A 19347-nucleotide genomic window follows, 5' to 3' on the forward strand; every position below is an offset into this window, starting at 1 on the left:
AATTCTAAATTACATCCTAAAAGTCCCATTTAAATACCATCACCTTGAGGTTTAAAGCTTTAACATATGCATTTTGAAGGGACAGAAATAGTCAATCCATAACAGTTGAATTTTACGTCAGAAAGTTTCAACAACAACACAAATTTTTAATATGTGGTATTGGAAGAAAAGTTTTCATAAGTGCAACTTCTTCATTTTATATATGTGTTTATACATTGCGTTGAAATTCATTTAAAATTACATTTACTTTAATAGGGGTTTGAAAAATTTCTCTTTAAAGGAATCTTGTGATTTCTTTTGCAAAACTTTTTTTTGGTAATCAGAATCATCGTTCTATAATTTATTTGTTTTATAAATTTGGATGCTTACACAATTGATTTTCTTAGTTCTTCATATGGAGGGACTTGCTGTAATTCTTCTTTAGGATGTATATTTACTGTATGAAATGAAAATGTAGGCTGAAAGTCAGAAAATACATAAATTTTAAGCTCTTGTCTGTCTACATATATGAGCATAAATTTTAAAAAGATATCTTTTTTCCCAGTTTATTTAAATTGTTTCCTCACAAATATGCAAAACAACTTTATCTAGTAAACGTTCCACTTGCATTAACAGCAAAAGGAGAATGTGTGAAGGATACAGGAAGCGAGAAACAACGTCCGCTCTAGCCCTCGTGGACTAGCCTAAAAGCAGACGGGCAGGAAAGGCTTTGGGACATAGGGTGATTTGCAAGGTGACTCTGCTGGTCTCATTCAAGCGGTAGCGATACATAGCTCAGCCCGGATCGTCTATGGTCACTGCAGTAAGTGACACCAACAGAATATATCAGAAGATCACTGCCTTTAAAGAACGAGGACATGTCATCCCTTTCTCCAACGAAGTCTTATATTTTACCATTCTGCGTGTATTATAAAGCTAAATTTAAACAGCAACAATAAGAAGTCTCCCCCAGTGGATCCCTTGAGCTTTTCAGGAAAATGCAGATTTCTGGCTGACAGGAAGAAGAAACAGCATCCAATTGGCACTTGTGTCTCAATGACCAATCAAATTTCGCCTTACATTGCATCGCTGGGAGAAACGGAGCTGGACGACTCAGTCTCTCGGCCTGTGGCTGCTGCTGTTACCTGGATGGGCGAGCACCTCTGAAGCTGTCTTTGTTACCTGGGCAGTAAGGGACTGGCAGTTCAGCCCTTCTCTGTGCCTGCTGGATTTGTTTGTATTTGTTCCCAGCCTCTGCTCATGTAATGCACTCCCTTAACCAGGAAATAAAAGCATTCTCCCGGAATAATCTCAGGAAGCAATGCACCAGGGTGACAACGCTAACTGGAAAGAAAATTATAGAAACATGGAAAGATGCCAGAATTCATGTTGTGGAAGAAGTAGAGCCGAGCAGTGGGGGTGGTTGTGGTTATGTGCAGGACCTTAGCTCGGACCTGCAGGTTGGCGTTATTAAGCCATGGTTGCTCCTAGGTGAGTATATCGACTTGCCACTAAATCATTGAGTACTTTTAGCCAGATTACGTTCTCATTTTCCCCCTTTATGCGTAATAGTCTGTATTATCAGCTATCCTGCCGACAAGCTGAACTGTTTCCTTTTTTGGATACGGAACTTCCATTAGCCAGCTACAGCCGTTTCTGCCTCACAGTGTACCCATAAGAAGCATAGATGCTATTCTAGTAGCACTTGGCACCGCATATTTGAATTTTAGCAAAGCTTTCTTCCCGTTTCTCTAACTTCTCTGGAGAATAACACATTGATGTTGTGTTTTCTTGGATTATAAAAGATACAGCTTAAAAAAAAAAAAGAATGTATCAGGCAGAACTACAAGTGACAATGGTTAAAGTTATAGAAAAGTTAATACTTGAAATAGTCCTGTGCTTGCTGGCCTGCACAGCTCTTACAAACCGTGCGGAATATGCCTCCTGTGGCCACGTCTGTTCATGGTGTCTGTTTTTGGAGTGTTTAAGAGAAGGAGATCTTTTATTTTATAGCTATGAGTCTGAAGATTTTATGATTTATTTTGCATTATGGAAATACTGAGTCCCTATACAAGCATAGTTCACAAATAGCAAATGAAGCAAGGTTATAAAAGTACAAACTTGTTAATTTGGCAAGAATATGGTATGGTGTTCTTAAAAAAAATAGTCAAGAATGTTTTCAAGTACGTCTGAATTATTTCTGTTTACAAATAGAGAAATTAAGACTCGGAAAGACTAAATGACTTGTCACTATGCTGCGAAGGCATTCTTGAATAGAGAGAAGACTGACAAATAGCCCAGGTATAGTTCACCTAGTGTCTCATTTCTTTGCAGAATCCTGTGAAGTAGGGATTATCAGCTTTGTTTTACAAATAGAAACCAGGATTTAAAGTTGGTGAAGTAATTTACACAAGGTAACACACCTAGTAAATAACAGAGCTAGGCATCAAGCCCAAGTCTGATGGACTCCTGCTGTCCATTGTTATATGAGGCTGCCTCACATAGACCAAGTTTTCAGTCCTGCTCTGCCTCTAATTTACTAGGTTAGCTGGTGCAAGCCATTTATCCTTTCTAGTCCTCCAAAAAGCCATCTGTAAAGATGAAGTAACAGTATCTGCTTATGTCACAGGATCCTCCTGAGGTAGTGGTTGTTGTAAAAGGTTTTTGATACAAATCAATTGCAGTATACATATGTTATTAAATATTATATGAATTGTTACATAGGCTATCTTTAAATTCATCAAATAAATGTCTCTAGTTTCTGCAGCCCCGTGAAAAATTATACCATATTCTTGTGACATTTACAGTAAAAAATTGAGTTATTTAGGTAATCTGAAAAGTTCACCTAGGCCTTGCTCACCATATGTAGGAAAGAAAATATGCCCTGGCATGTTTTTCAGTTTTCACGTTTTTCAGTTATTTTGGCTTCCACTGTAGTAATCATGGCTTGGAATAATTATGGTAGAATTTTCATATATCATTCACCGATTTAGGGTCTTCATGAACTTTGCTTATTACTATTATTATTATTTGTGGACTTACCCAAAGTGAACTGATCAAGGTAGTGTTCTGAGATTGGGGTTGGGAACCTCCCCAGGATAGTGGGAGAGTCCTGGGAGGAACTTCTGAAACTAGCCCTAATAAGGTCTTCTCTCTGGACCAGGAAATGGAATACTTTCATCAGAAACAACCTCCCCTCTTCTGAAAGCGCACCTTTTTCTGCCTAATTACAAGTGCCTCATTCCTAAAGGACCCGTGGGTGGTTCCACCTACAGTTCTTCTACATGAATGTTGAAAGAGTTGTTTCTGACCAGACTTAGTTTATGTCTGGGAGACTGGGGTTGTTTGCAGGTTGGTTCTAAGAGCTTCCGTCACCTCCTCGAAGCGACACAGCTTCTTCCCAGCATTGCATGCCAAACAACTTCTGGTTTTGGTAGTAAATAAAGAAAACAAAGAGTTGTAAAAATGTAATCGTTTTTAGTTTATAAACTCTAAAAAATGACTGCATTTAAAAAATATTACATAGGCCCTTGAACCATTTAAAGAATGGATGAAAGATTTTAGATAGCATTTTTGTCCTAGGCTTTGAAAATTATATATTATAGGCAGATAGATATTTATTATTTATTTATTTATTTATTTTGAGATAGGGTCTGAAAATAAATCCAGAGTGGAGTGCAGTGGCATGATCTTGGCTCACTGCAACCTCCACCTTCCAGGCTCCAGTAATCCTCCCACCTCAGCCTCTGAATAGCTGGGACTACAGGTGCACACCACCATGCCTGGCTAATTTTTTGTACTTTTTGTAGAGATGTGGTTTTACCATGTTGCCCAAGCTGGTCTTGAACTCCTGGGCTTAAGCAGTCCGCCTGCGTTGGCCTCCTAGAGTTCTGGGATTATAGGCATGAGCCACTGCGCCTGACTAAACCACCAAGTTTCAATTATTTGAACCTATTTTTTTCCCCTGGAGTTGGTTAGGGCTTTCTACATTAGAAAACAGAATTAAAAAAAAAAATGAAGTATTTCAAATTTGTAGAAAATTACAGAAACTAATAAACCATTATGTATACACCATTCAGCTTTAACAAATGTTAATATTTTGATAGGCTAACTTTTAAGTAGAATAAAGCTGAATGTGAGTTCAGTAAGGAACCTGTAGGCTTGGTATTATCAAGAAGATATTGGCCAAACAGCATACTTGTTGGCCTTTCTGCTACCTAAAATCACATTAAAAAAGTTGGCTGAATTCCCAGATAGATAACTTAAAAAAATAGTTTATGAAATAGAACCTAATTCAGGAAAGTAAAATGCTTGACATCTTTAAACTGTGAAACTCACTTTATTTGAACTAGTTATTCTCCATATGAACTTGCTTATTAGCTAGAGCCAGTTTCCAAGTGTGGGAGATCTGGGAAGCCGGCTGTGACAGAAAGATTGTAGAAGGGCACAGCCCTAGTGGTACATGGAGTGTGGGTGGGATCCTGCAGGCCAACAGCATTTGCTCTAAGCTACTGGGTGTTCCCAAACCAGCTGGCACGAAGTCGTCTTGTGGGTGTATGGTTTTTGTAATATCCTTTTTTAAGTTACAAAATAAAGAGATGTTTATTGTAAAAAGTCAGAATGAGCATAAAGAAGAAAAAAAATCACCTGCAAGCCTACTATTAACATTTTGTTCTATATATAGTTCCTGTCCATTTTTTAAGCACATACATATTTTTTGTTGTTATAAAAATGGATGATGGTATTTTGTAACCTGCTTTTATCACCAGATATATTGATAACATTTTTCTGTCTGTCTTTTTTTTTTTTTTTTCCTGAGATGGAGTCTTGCTCTGTCATCCAGGCTGGAGTGCAATGGCACGATCTTGGTTCACTGCAACCTCCGCCTCCCAGGTTCAAGCAATTCTCATGCCTCAGCCTCCTGAGTAGCTGGGATTACAGGTGTGCACTACCACACCCAGCTAATTTTTGTATTTTTAGTAGAGATGGGGCTTTGTCATGTTGGCCAGTCTGGTTTTGAATTCCTGACCTCAAGTGATCCATCTGTCCGAGCCTCCCAAAGTGCTGGGATTATAGGCAGGAGCCACCACTTCTGGCCAAGAACGTGTTTCCGTGCTATAAATATTTTACCACATTTCTTCTTTCTCTCTCTCCCTCTCTTTCTTTCTTTTCCTTCCCTTCCTTTTCCTCCTTCTTTCCTCCTTCCCTCCCTTCCTCCCTCCCTCCCTTTCTCCTTCTTTTTTTGTTTTCCTTTTCTTTCTTCTTCTTGCTGTGTCACCCAGGCTGGAGTGCAGTGGCATAACCATAGCTTACTGTAACCCCAAATTCCTAGGTTCAAGAGAGCCTCCTGCCTTAGCCTTCTGAATACCTGGGAATACAGGCACACACTACCATGCCTGGCTAATGAAAAAAAATTTTTTTTTCTATAGAGAGGGTCTCACAATGTTGTTCAGGCTTACGTTTCTTATTTCTAATGGTGGTAATGGCTGTATGTATTTCACTACACAATTGTACCATTTTTTATTTAATGCAACAGCTATTGAGCTTTTGGTGTTCTTTTGTTTTTGTTTTATTTATATTACAAACAATACTATGGTGAACATTCTTACAGCTAATCTTTGCAACATCTGTAACTTTTAGGACAAATTTTTAGAAGTAGGATTTCAGAGTCCAAGAGTTTATATAGGATGACTCTTATCAAATTGCCCTTCAGAAAGTTGGACTAAGATCCTTCCAAGTTGTTTGTCTTTTTTTGTAATAACAGAATTGCTGTATAAATTTATATAAAAGGTCAAGATGATTATATTTATGTTCAAGGTGGTATCATTTATTTTTTCTAGGGTCACAAGATGCTGCTCATGATTTGGATACACTGAAAAAGAACAAGGTAAAAAAATGCTTTAAGTCTGGCACCATATACACAGAATATTTTAGTTGTTTTATTTAGGAAAAACTGTATTGGTGCATCTTTGGTACGTTATGGAGTTTACTTGGTAACATTTTGGCTATCATTTTAATAGAGTTGAAAAATAATTGGCACAGAATTCAAATATGTGGATCTATGATCTATCTTTCCAGTTTTACATTCTTCTTGATCTCTTTCATGTACCCTCATGAGCCTGACCTTGGAGGCATGTCTTTCTTGCCTGTTGTTTATGGAGTTCCTCTGTGTGTGATAGGGTTTCCCTCATCTCTATTTGTCTAAGACCTGCCCATGCCTTAAGTCCCAACTCACATACCACGTCTTCTGTAATGCCATTTCCAGCCACTCTACTCCATACAACTGATGTGATTTATTACATATTTACTCAAAAGAATTTTTAGCTCTCTACCATTTTGTTGAGCACTGTTTCAGGTCATGGAATTACTGTAGTTGAAGGAGTGCAAGAGATTCTTTTTCACTTGAAGCCTATGACCTAAGGGGCAGACAGGGAAGACAGACAAGCAGCTACAGAACAGCATTTGTGTGCTTTGATGGGGAAGTGCAGGGTGCTATAGAAGTGCATAGGAGATGATGCTCTTAACCCATGTTTGGTTTGGTTTGTTTTTGGGGGGATAGGTGAGTCAGGGGAGACTTCCTGGAGGAAGTGATATTGAAGTATTTCTCTGAAGAGGCTGGGAAAGGAGTAGACAGCCTGTAATCCCAGTGCTTTTGGAGACCAAGGCAGGAGAATTGGTTGACCCCAGGAGTTCGAGATTACAGTGTGCTATGATTTTGCTACTGTATTCCAGACTGGGTGACAAAGCAAGACTCTATCTCAAAAAAAAAAAAAAAAAAAAGGAAGAAAAGTGTTCATACAGAATAAATGGTATGTGTGAAGGCCGAGAAGCAAGAGAAAGGCTGATGCTTTCAGGGACAGAAAAGTTCAGTGACCCTGGAATAGAGAGTGTGAGAAAGAAGGGCACTAAGAGACCAGACCAGAGAGAGAGGTAAGCATGAGCCAGATCACAAAAGGCCATGTAAGCCAGAGTTAGTTGTTTGGACTTGATCCAAAAGACTGTGAAAGCCACTGAGAAGTTACCCAGAGATGTAACAGGATCAAATTTGCAGTTTAGAAAGATTTTTCATTAGAAGCAGTGTGGAAAATCCATTGGAGGGTTGCTCAAGTTAGAGATGGGGAAACTGGTTATAAAGCTATTGCAGTAATCTAAGGAAAAGATGACAGTGGCTGAGATTAAGATGTAGTGGAGATAGAATTACATAGATGTGAGGGGTTTTTTAGGGGGTAGAATTCTTACAATTTGATTACTTATGAGGCAGGATAGGGAGTGGGGCTAAGGGAGAAGGAGGAGTCAAGGCTGATGTCTCACTTTCTTTGGTAACTAAGTAAGGTTATTGTTCCATGAGATTGAAAACAGCGTAGAAGGAACAGGCTTTGAAGGAAAAACAGTGTACTCAGTTTTGAACATGTTAGATTTTGGGTGATGTGGATCATCTAGGTGGGTGGATATGTAGGGTTTGAAGTTCAGAATAGAGGTGAATATAGATTTTGGAATCTTTAGCTTTTAAATAGTTACTGAAATCATTAGAATAGATGAAGCTGCCTGGGGAAAAGTATAAAGTAAGAGAGAAGAGGGCCTATAACAGAATCTTATCATAGAACTGATACATTGAGGAATATCACCCTATACGGAATGATCAAAGGAAGAAGAGTCTGCAGTGGGAAAGGAGGATCTAAAAGAGGCCAAAAGAAGGTAAAACAAAAAGGTGATGTTGTGGAAGCCAAAGAGAATAGTGTTTTAGGGAGGAGAGAGTCAGCAATGTCAGATGCTGCAAAAGTTTAAGTACGATTAGGCCTAAATTATGTTCATGGGACTTGGTGACAGAGAGGTTGTTAGTGCATTTGGTGGAAACAGTTTCATTTGAATTGGAGGCCAAAGCCGTATTGCAAAAGATTGAGAAGTGAGGAAGTGATGGCAAGGGGAAAAAAAAAGAGAGAGAGGAGCTATAGGTGAGGAGGGGGATAGGAGAGCTTTCAGCATATTTTAAGGCTGATGGTAGAAGAAGAAATTGAAGATACAGAAAAGCAAGAATTATGACTATAGGGAGATGCCAAGAAAGTAGGAAGCACTGTGACTCCAAGCACAGATTCTGGAATGAGCCTTATTGAAGATGCATGAGCACATCTTTCATTGTAATCAGAAGGCAGAGGGGAAGTACAGATGTGGACAAAGTTATTAGTTTTTTTTTCTTTTTCTTTTCTTTTTTTTTTTTTTGAGATGGAGTCTCACTCTGTTGCTCAGGCTGGAGCACAGTTGCATGACCGTGGCTCACTGCAAACTTCACCTCCTGGGTTCAAGTGATTCTCAGCCTCTGGATTATCTTACTGGACTTTCTACATGGCTTTCTTCCACATGTTTGGCGGACTCTAGGAAAAGGAGCTCAAATACATAGATGGAAGAGGAGGAGGTTACTCAAATGTACCACCTGAAAGAAAATTTTTTACAACCACACTTCCCGTTACTTTTCAGCCAGATTTGTTCATCAGAATCTCTGGGTATGAGACCCTGTGGTATTGACAGTTTTTAAGAGTTCATCAGGTGACTCTAATGTGCAGTCATCCTGAAGAACCATTTTATTAAGTAAAGAATATGAAGGAAAATAGGGAAATAATTCTTGAAAGGGAAGTTGTGTACTACTGATATACTTCTCCTATTTAAGTTTTTTATATGGATATTCACAGATTAATTCAACAAAGAATTTTCTGCTAAACTCACTGCTCATTTGCTTAGAACACTAAGTTAAACATGGTCCCTACCCTCGTGTAGTTTCTAGTGCAATGAAAGAGACAAACAATCTCTAAGTGGTATGAGCTGTAATAGGGCAAGTCCAGGGCTATGAGAATATATAGGCCAGGTGTGGTGGCTCACGCCTGTAATCCCAGCACTGTGGGAGGCGGAAGTGGGAATGTCACTTGAGGCCAGGCATTCAAGACCAGCCTGGGCAAAAAAAGCGAGACCCCTCTCTGAAAAAAAAAAATTAGCTGGGTGTGGTGGTACACTCCTGTAGTCCCAGCTACTTGGGAGGCTGAGGCGGGAGGATCACCTGAGCCCAGGAGTTCAAGATTGCAGTGACCTATGATTGCATCTTTGCACTCCAGCCTGGGTGACAGAAAGAGACCCTGTCTCTACATGATGATAATAATAAGTTAAAAAAAAGGATGGTGGGAAGAGAGAGAGAACATATAGTAGAAGGAGCACTTCTGATGTGGGTCGAAGAAGTATTGTCAATCAAGTGAGTCGCATTTAAATTTTTTACCTTTCTTGTTATAGATATCAACACAACACCCCAGTCTCTTTTTAGATAACCTAATTCATGGGATTTTTAAAAATCATCTTTTTTCTTTCTCTTTAAGGTGACTCATATTCTTAATGTTGCATATGGAGTTGAAAATGCTTTCCTCAGTGACTTTACATATAAAAGCATTTCTATATTGGATTTGCCTGAAACCAACATCCTGTCTTATTTTCCAGAATGTTTTGAATTTATTGAAGAAGCAAAAAGAAAGGTGAGTTTTGTTTTGATCCATAGTTCTTCAGAAGCAGAAATTTGAAAGTATGGATCCATTACCCAATCTTTATTCTTTTTATAATGAATCTCTAAAAAACCATTATGAAATTTCCCTTGTAACAATGTTTCATTATTTCCTACAATTATTTGATTAATTGCTCTTTTTTCAATGAGATACTTAGTTTTAACACTAATTCAGTTTCTTATTTTCCTATGCCTTACTGAGAAATGTTCAGAGATAAAAATCCTCTACTTACTGAGTTTTTGTCTGTAAACATGTAGTTAGATTTCCTTTGAGGGTTTATAGCACCTGACCTCTGACCAGTCTGCAAGATATTCAGGGGAACTGTAAAACAGAGGCTGCTCTAGACTTGTTAGTGTATTTATGATGATTAACATGCATTTCATTTTAATGAATGAGATAGTTATTGTGAAATTGCATTTTTAGCAGTAAAATTTTAAGGCACTCTAAGGACTAAATGTGTATTGCTTTTCTTAGATTGTATGAAAATGCTGATCAGAAGCTGTCTGTTGGTTTTCTGAAGTTAGAAGACCAATAGCCAATGCCATATAGTACTTCAATCTTGTTATTGGATTCAAGTCAACGTTCTGACAGGCAAAGTTTCTAGGTTGGCTGTTATCAATAATTATTCCTTGAAATGGCGTCATTTTTAGTCAGCAAATAATTCTCACAGATTTTATGTAAGATACGTAGGTGGGAAAGTAGAAGCATTTACAGAGAGAAATAACTCTTCTGGAACACCTAACAATGACAAGATTACAATCAGGTTTAATTGAACTCTGGCCTACCTTCTCTCCCTTCTACCTTCTCTCCTTCCCAATTTCTCTCCCTCTCTCCTTTCTTTCCTTTCATTTGGTAATATTTATTGAATGCCTTAGGTGCCTAGCACTGTTCTACTTACCTTCCTACTAGACTACCTGGAAAATATAAAACTATTCAATTCTACTGTTCATCAACTTGAATAGCAGATATAGTCATGCACTGCATAATGATGTTTGGACTGCATATATGATGGTGGTTCCATAAGATTATAATAATGTATTTTTACCATACCTTTTCTATGTTTAGGTATATTTAGATACACAAATACATACCATTGTGTTACAGTTGCCTACAAGTTAGTACAGTAACATGCTGAACAGGTTTGTAGCCTTGGAGCAATAGGCCATACCATTCTAGTTTGTCTGAGTACACTCTATGATGTTTACAGCATGAAGAAACTGCCTAACAACACATTTCTCAGAATGTATCACCACTGTTAAATGATGCATGACTGTATTTGAATGGAAGCAAAGGAAGAGGGTTTTTGTTTGTTTGTTTTTTGTGGTTTTTTTTTTTTTTTTTTGAGACGGAGTCTCGCTCTTTCGCCAGCTGGAGTACAGTGGCATGATCTCGGCACGCTGCAAACTCCGGCTCACTGCAACCTCCACCTCCCGGGTTCAAGTGATTCTCCTGCCTCAGCCTGCCAAGTAGCTGGGACTACAGGTGCACACCACCACACCTGGCTAATTTTTTGTATTTTAGTAGAGACGGGGTTTCACTGTATTGCCCAGGCTGGTCTCGAACTCCTGAGCTCAGGCAGACCGCCCGCCTGGGCCTTCCAAAGTGCTAGGATTACAGGCGTGAGCCACCGCACCTGGCCAAGGAAGAGGTCTTCTAATTCAAAGCCTAATATTGGCCATTCTGTTTTCTTGTGAAAAACTTTACAGGCTCTGGATTGTAACGTTCCAGTGTGTGAGTTAATAGTTTTAAAAATAAAAATGACGTTTCTGTATTAGCTCCTTCTCTAAGGAGATGTAGAATATGCCAGAGATGGGAAAGTGTAGATATCATCCATATTCATATTAACATTAGAAGAGATGTAAATGTTGCAAGTAAAGATTAGACAGGGTAATACTATCTAGAAAGAAAAGCAAGAGATTGAATATTCTAATAAGCGTGGAATTTTAAATGAATTTAAAAATAAAGTTTGCCTTAATTTGGGCCAGTAAATTAGCGTGGATTTTAGCTTGGGTTTCCTAAAAACAAAGCTTGAGATGAGGATTTAGAGCTGATGATTAATTTGAGAGGTACAATCTCTAGGCAGTGAGAGTGGCAAGAAAGGAAAGTGATTCAAGGTGGGAAGAGAAGGAATACAAAGTGATGCGTTTACCCTGCTGGGCTCATTGCACAGTGAGCTGACTATTGGCTATTCAGCAGGTGTAGCTACTCTACCACCCAAAATATCTCTGGACAGGCAGTACAAAGAAACTGCACCTCAACCCAGCCTGGGAGGGAGGAAGGAGAGAGAATTTATCTGCCTGGCTTCCTGTCAGCTTCTGTTTCCCATTGGTCAAAGTTTGCCAGTGGGGATATAACCAACCCCACAATTCTGGGTTATAATATTCCACTCCTTCAGCGGCCATCTCAAAGCCAAATCTAACACCCTGTAATACAACTTTTCAACCAAGTTGAGAAATAGAAAATCCAGGACTCAGAGTATGCCTGTCTATGCTGTGGACACCATCGAAGAAGAGCTCCTTCTTTGACAGGCAAAAGTGAATGGACCTAAGGGGAGAGCAGTCAGCCATGGAGGTGGTAGCTGAGGTGGAGTGTGCTGAGAGGGTCTGTGAGATGGCGGCACCACGAGAATCTGAGGAGTTGCAGAAAATGTTTCTGATAAGATGAATTAGATTTCAGCAATATGTTCTACCCTCTCAAGCCTTATGTTTTGTACTGGGATCCTAACCTCAGCCAGTATTTGCCTGCCCTGAAAACTCAGTGCATTGACACAATCTCAGCTTGCTGCAACTCCGCCCCCTGGGCTCAAGTGATTCTCCTGCCTCAGCCTCCCTAGTAGCTGGGATTACAGGTGCGTGCCACCACGCCTAGTTAATTTCTGTTTTTAGTAGAGACGGGGTTTTGCCATGTTGGCCAGGATGGTCTCAAGTGCCTGATGTTAATTGATCCACCTGTCTCAGCCTCCCAAAGTGCTGGGATTATAGGCATGAGCCATCATGCCTGGAAATATATATTTAGTTTTAGCAATAGAATTCTTGAATTTTTTTCATTTGTTTTAGAAAAGATCTCTTCATGCCTTTGTCTATTTTATATTCAAATATTGTTAAATTTAATTACTCAGTGAATTACATGTTTCAAAACTACCTTTCTAGGCCTAGTTTATTGTTTTTATCTTTTTACATACCATCCCTAAATGGAATGGTTTCCATTTCCCAAGTCTTTCCTCATTTCCCTCTGTACTTGCAAAACTCTGTTTGGTTTCTCTGTCCTTCCTTTATGCCGAAAGGGACAGAAATACACCTGAGAGGAACCGTAATGGTAACTTCTATAGCCCAGAGTCCTTTTAGAAACTAAATTTATTTGTCCCCTCTTTTTACCTGCAAAAGGTACAAAGTATGACAATGTATATTTGATATTTCATGTTTGTTATTTACAAGATGCGATTTTAAAAACATGATGTAAGTAGTCCATGTTCTTTGTAGAAAAAAATGGAAAAAATTAAGATACTTCCTTAGTTATAGGAAGATATAACTAGATATAACCATTAGATATAACCATTGTTAGCATTTTGATATATTTTTCTAGACCTGTATATATATTTTTATAAAAATAGTGTCATACAGTTTATATTCTTTTATAGCCTGCCCTTTTTTTTTTTTTTTTTTTTTTTTTTGCAGCTTCACGACTTTTATTTGTGGTACCTGTGCTTTATCTTGAAAATACCTTCTCCCCCTGCCCCAGACAGTGGGCTGGGAGGAGGCAGCAAAAAATGGAAGATGTCCCTCCCTATTGCACATGGACCCTATGTACAGGCCCACCTGGCTGAGGCCAGCAGGACTCTTGGCACATTCTTGGATCCCTGCTCAGGAGGGGAGGGCTGACAGGGTGACATCACATGTGAGATCGGGACCTTCGGGCAGCCACTCTGGTCCTGGATACTGATATTTGCACTTCTTGGTCCTCAGTTCCTTCCTAGTCCCATCTCCGGCCCTGGTCCCCTCTGTATAGCCTGCTTTTTATACTTAATGATTCAAATCATTTTAAATTTTTGCACAGTATTCTGGTAGTTGGTGATTCTATAATTTATCTTATTTCCTACCGTGAGACATGTAAGCTGTTTGTAGTTTTCTGTTCAATATAAGTAAAAGTTCATTAGAGAAACATTATGGGTCTAAATAAGTACCTAAATTCACTTTTTTAGATGCTTCTGTTACCAATAGAGGGTCATGACTGCAAGTTGTCCAGGTTCTTGGCGTTTTGAACAAAGAATTGGACAGAATGCCCATCAAAGCAAGAAAGAATGAAGCAACAAAAGAGTGAAAGCAGGGATTTATTAAAAGCGAAAGCACACTCCACAGTTTGGGAGCAGGCCCAAGCAGTGGCCCAAGGGACAGGATACAGAAACTTCTTGGGTCCAAATATCCGCTAGAAGTTTCCCAATGGCCACTTCATGCTCACCTCATGTAAAGGAAGTGGTATCCTGCAATCAGTCTGATTGGTTAGAGAAAGCAGCCAACCAGAGGCTGAAGTGAACTTACAAAGGTCAGGCTCCTGTGCAAATATCTGATTGGTTGCAAAAAGCAACCAATAAGAGGCTAGGGTGAAGTTACAAAGTTACGCTTCTGTGCAAACGAAGACTTGGCCTGCAGTCAGTATGATTGGTTGTGGACAGCAAATTTCCATCTGCATGCAGAAAAGGTGGGGGGTTTGCAAAGGCAGTAGCCCTCTGGTCCTTTTGTTACTTGGGTCTGGAAAGTTAGGGTTTTCCTTTGAATTTAGTTCTAGGAAGTCTGCGTGAAACAGCCTTAGGTTCCCTGCTGCCAGACCCTATTCTCTTGCCTTACTTCTTCCAGTTTGTTTCAAAGCAGTCTACCCATCACTTTTTTTTGTATTTGTCATATTTACATTCACCTCTACTACTGTGGATAGTCATGAGTGGACTGTTGTGACCTGTGCTCCTCATAGTGTTGTCTGGTTTGCTACCAGATCTCTGCAGGATGAGAAGGTTGTGCCTGAATATAAACCAAGACATTGCTTAGTTCTTTGAGAGATTTTGGCTACTCCCCCACCCCACCCAAACGCTGAACTAAGGAGTATATTTTTAGTGACAATTGATTTTCATTCCACTGCAGAATTCTTATTTCATCATAGGTGGCTGTCAGGCACTTGCAGACTATCACATTATACCCAAGGTTTTTTTTAAGTTCTGGGGCATATGTACAGGATGTGCAGATTTGTTACATTGGTAAATGTGTGCCATGGGGATTTGCTGCACCTATCGACCCATCACCTAGGTATTAAGCCCAGAATGCATTAGTTATTTTTCCTGATGCTCTCCCTCCTCCTACCCCACCCCACCCTGACAGGCCCCCAGTTTGTGTTGTTCCCTTCCATGTGTCTATGTGTTCACATTGTTCAGCTTCCACCTATAAGTGAGACATGCGGTGTTTGGTTTTCTGTTCCTGTGTCAGTTTGCTAAGGATAATGGCTTCCAACTCCACCTATGTCCCTGCAAAGGACATGATCTCATTCCTTTTATGGCTGCATAGTATTCCATGGGGTATATATATCACATTTTCATTATACAGACTATCAATGATCGGCATTGAGTTGATTCCATTTTCCATGTCTTTGCTATTATGAGTAGTGCTTATGCCCAAGGTTTTTTTTGTTTTTGTTTTTGTTTTGAGACAGAGTCTCACTCACCAACCAGGCTGGAGTGCAGTGGCACGATCTCAGCTCACTGCAACCTCTGCCTCCTGAGTTCAACCGATTCTCCTGCATCAGCCTCCCAAATAGCTGGGATTACAAGCACCCACCACCATGCCAGCTAATTTTTGTATTTTTAGTATAGATGGGGGTTTCACCATGTTGGCCAGGCTGGTCTCGAACTCCTGACCTGTGATCCACCTGCCTCAGCTTCCCAAAGTGCTGGGATTACAGGTGTGAGCCACCGTGCCTGGAGATACTAAAGTTTTAATGGAAGTTAAATATAAGGAAAAACACCTGGGCTTGGCTCAGTTACCGTTAAGGAATATTAATTACTTATTCTGAGGAGATGTGAGGGATACACATTGCTGCCCTCCAGGAGCTTGCAATCTAGTTGAAAACTGTAACGGCACAAGAACAAAGACAACTCTGTGAAATGGAAATAACATAGCATAATTACTATCTGCCTATAAGTTACTACTTGCCCATAGCAAAATGGTGATTTTGAATTTTTGAAAGAACACTTTCCTTTCAGAAATGCAGAACAAATTTATTCACTTAGCAAACAGTTATGGAATACCTACTATATGCCAAGAATTGCACTAACTACTAGGCATACAAAGATGGCCAAGACATTCCTCCTGCCCTCATTTCACTTGGAAAGAGGGAGTCTTAGAACAGAAGTCAGAATTAGCTGTACCAAGAAGAGCAAAGGTCTTCTAGGCATAGGACAACAGCAAATGCAAAGAAAAAAAAAATGCTTGATAAATTGTTTGTTACTGTTTTGAGCTCTGAAAAAGGGATATAAAGCCAATAATTTCTCTGGAAATACTGTCAAGGACAATATGATACCTAACGAATAATCAAAAGGTAGAAAGTAGGTAAATTGAAAAGCTATAGAAAAACAGCTATTATATAAAGTAGAAAGAAGAAGAAAATAATATCACTTTAAAACATTAGCTAAAATTGGATGCACATTGTGTAAGACTGAAAATAAAACTAGTTTCATGTTCAAAAGCCTATGTATGGATCGTAAAGTAAAGCCGACTAGTATATAAGCAGGAAATATTAAAAGTGACATTGAAGGGTATCTCTTGCTTATTAAACTTATGATTGCAAGTTTCTTTGGAGTATCTAATTAATTTGTTTTATGCTAAATGAAGTTCATTAATAATTTTCATCAGTTACCTTAATATAATTTTTAAACATCTTAGGTTTTGTAAAAATGGGCTATTGCTACAAAATGAGAAAAGTTCCCAAGGTGTATAGTGAATATTTGTGTTTTGCTTTTCTTATATAAAAACTGTTGAAGTTTGAAAAGGAGTCATAAATATCTATAGAAAACAGTATATCCCATAGTAATGTAAGATGTGAAAAAAGAAAGCAATTGATATCGTCCTTTTTTATATGAGGATTTTCAAAATGTTAACTGATTTTGTTATTAAAAATTTGGCTTTCTTGAAAAGAGATGCACTTGCAAATTTGTTACAGCAGATCAAGGAAAGGAGTTTTGCAACAGATGTATGAGTCACAAAACTGCCTTGCAGAAGTAAAATAATCTGATGAGTCATAACAGTAGTATTGTTAATATGTGCTCTGGGTAGAGGGTTTTTGGTAGCATATTTTTTTCCTCCTGCTCTCATCTTTTTTTGTGTTGTACCAAATAAAGAATCAGGAAATGAAGTAACTAAAATGTCTAATTCTGGAGGGTATGCTCACGGTTCACCACGTTTCATTTCGATCATTAACTTTTTAAAGGCTTCAGATGGGCCAAGCTGTATCAATACTGTCCCATCAGATCTATCACATTCATTATTAATACAATATTGCCCCCGTGAGCATTGGTCTTGTGCTGTGTCTCTTTTCACTTGGAAAGTATCATTTGCAAGTTACCTGAAACGTTTTTTCATTTATTGACCTCATGCTGGTGTCTGATTACCTTTTCCACTTCACATTGTTATGAACTATTTGTGTCACATTTTACTACCTCACAAGTTTAAATATTTTTAAGTAACTTCCTGCCAGAATAAAATATGTCCAAGGGTAGAAAATTTTTTCCTTGCTGATTATTTAAACAGATTTGCAAGCCACTGGCACTAGCTTATTTATGAGAACACTAAGTATACTCTGGAATATTTCTGGCTTTCTGTTTACTTTATAGTTATGATTTTATTTTGTGTTTCCACATGTATTTCCTGCGGTTTTTTTCTTATTTATATACACTTGTCTACTAAGTTGTTAGGTTTTATGTGTACTTTACCGAAACATTTGGCTACTAAGTTGTTAGGTTTTCATGTGTACTTTACTGATACATTTGAAGTTATTAGGTTTTTGTGTTTACCGATACATTTGGCTACTAAGTTGTTAGGTTTTAATGTGTTCTTTACTGGATTACTTTAGTTTAATGAAAGATACTGTTTCAGAATTCCAAACATCATTAAAGCATTTCAATCATGGGTTAGTAGGTGAGGGTTATAGGTATAGGTTATAGGGTTATAGGTAAAGGTATAGGTTAACTCATTGATTGACTGATTGAGTTTCCATTTGTTGTGGGTAATGAATTTTATTTCAGTAATCAAATAAGTTGAATCAAATAAATCGATAAAACAATATTTACTTTATAATTTCAAGTAGTATAAGAATGTACAATTGATTTAATAACCTTTCTCAAATGAATAATGAAGATTTTTTTTTTTTTTTTGTAGGATGGAGTGGTTCTTGTTCATTGTAATGCAGGAGTTTCCAGGGCTGCTGCAATTGTAATAGGCTTCCTGATGAATTCTGAGCAAACCTCATTTACCAGTGCTTTTTCTTTGGTGAAAAATGCAAGACCTTCCATATGTCCAAATTCTGGCTTCATGGAGCAGCTTCGTACATATCAAGAGGGCAAAGAAAGCAATAAGTGTGACAGAATACAGGAGAACAGTTCTTGAGTTGCATTATAGCAGACAATGGACAACTGTAGTTTCTGAACTGGCTTCTATAGCCATCTTTTCCCTTCTTTGGAGAGTAGACTAGCAAAACTCCCTTTTTTCTCTTGCCTTTTTTATGCATAAATGGAGGTCAATTTGAATGTCCTGACCTACTGTATAAGTAAATTTCAAATGTCATTACTTTCTCTTTGTTATTATAATGTGTGATTAAATGCTTTTTTAAATTGCTAAGGGAAAACTGCAAAGTATTAGTAATCATTGCTTTCTGTAGAAGAAGAAGGTTTACATTTAAAATGTGTATTTAGAGCATGGAGAGAATCATTTAATTAATAAGCCTATTTTTCTGTTCCAGCAACTGTTTTTATGAAGGAAAAGCTTGAAGTGCTACTTAACTTACTATTTCAGAGGGAAGTAAATTTCTTTTTAAAGAATCTTTTCAAGATTAAAAATGAATACCTTAAATCTCCCAAAAGAGATAACCAGTATCTGAAGGTTTATACAATATTTATATAGTGGCTACAATATTCACAAAATTCCTGTGTTCTCTTATGAAAAATATACACTTTTCGTTTTGTTTTCTTCTTCTTCTTCTTCTTGTTTCCTCCTCCTTCTCCTCCTCCTTCTCCTCCTCCTCCTCCCCCTCCTCCTCCTCCTCCTCCTCCTCCTTCTCCTTCTTCTCCTTCTCCTTCTCCTTCTTCTTCTTCCTTCTTTCTTCTTCTTCTTCTTCTTTTTTTTTTTTTATTTGAGATATAATTTGGCTGTTGTCACCCAGGCTGGAGTGCAATGGCACAATCTCGGCTCACTGCAACCTCTGCCTCCTGGGTTCAAGCGATTCTCCTGCCTCAGTCTCCCAAGTAGCTGGGATTATAGGTGCCTGCCACCATGCCTGGCTAATTTTTGTAGTTTTAGTAGAGACGGAGTTTCACCATGTAGGCCAGGCTGGTCTTGAACTCCTGACCTCAGGTGACCCACCCACCTTGGCCTTCCTAAATGCGGGGATTACAGGCGTGAGCCACTGCGTCCGGCCTCATTTTGGTTTTTTCAATTCTATTATCTGATTTTCTTTCTTTCTTTCTTCTTCTTTTTTTAATGTATAGATGTTCTCTCATATATTCTTATGAGCTTTGGTTCTTTGAATAGGTGATCTATTCTCTTACATTTTGTGCTTTTTATCTTGGGTGCCTAGCATTCTG

At 38.5% G+C, this 19347-nt stretch overlaps 1 protein-coding gene across 2 annotated transcripts; it reads left to right on the top strand.

Moving 5' to 3' along the window:
- Positions 1 to 867: 867 nt before the first annotated feature.
- Positions 868 to 18827, top strand: DUSP19 (dual specificity phosphatase 19). Of its 2 annotated transcripts, none has more exons than XM_023212460.2 (4): positions 868 to 1470; positions 5820 to 5866; positions 9336 to 9488; positions 17927 to 18827. In XM_023212460.2, exons 1-4 carry the CDS (start codon positions 1245 to 1247, stop codon positions 18152 to 18154), a joined length of 654 nt encoding a protein of 217 aa, XP_023068228.1. In that variant the 5' UTR covers positions 868 to 1244; the 3' UTR covers positions 18155 to 18827. The 2 variants fall into 2 exon arrangements, with proteins under 2 accessions (XP_023068228.1, XP_023068229.1); XM_023212461.1 differs by having other exon boundaries at positions 957 to 1470; positions 9454 to 9488; positions 17927 to 18392.
- Positions 18828 to 19347: the final 520 nt, after the last annotated feature.

This window comes from Piliocolobus tephrosceles, chromosome 11 (genome assembly GCF_002776525.5).
Source record: "Piliocolobus tephrosceles isolate RC106 chromosome 11, ASM277652v3, whole genome shotgun sequence".
Classification (NCBI taxonomy): Eukaryota; Metazoa; Chordata; class Mammalia; order Primates; family Cercopithecidae; genus Piliocolobus; species Piliocolobus tephrosceles.

Bases quoted from the DNA above. Each gene is read 5' to 3' on its own strand.
- DUSP19 (XM_023212460.2), top strand. From the start codon at position 1,245: ATGCACTCCCTTAACCAGGAAATAAAAGCATTCTCCCGGAATAATCTC. The intron at 1,471-5,819 runs GTGAGTATATCG...TATTTTTTCTAG, and splicing joins TAAGCCATGGTTGCTCCTAG to GGTCACAAGATGCTGCTCAT. The intron at 9,489-17,926 runs GTGAGTTTTGTT...TTTTTTTTGTAG, and splicing joins TTGAAGAAGCAAAAAGAAAG to GATGGAGTGGTTCTTGTTCA.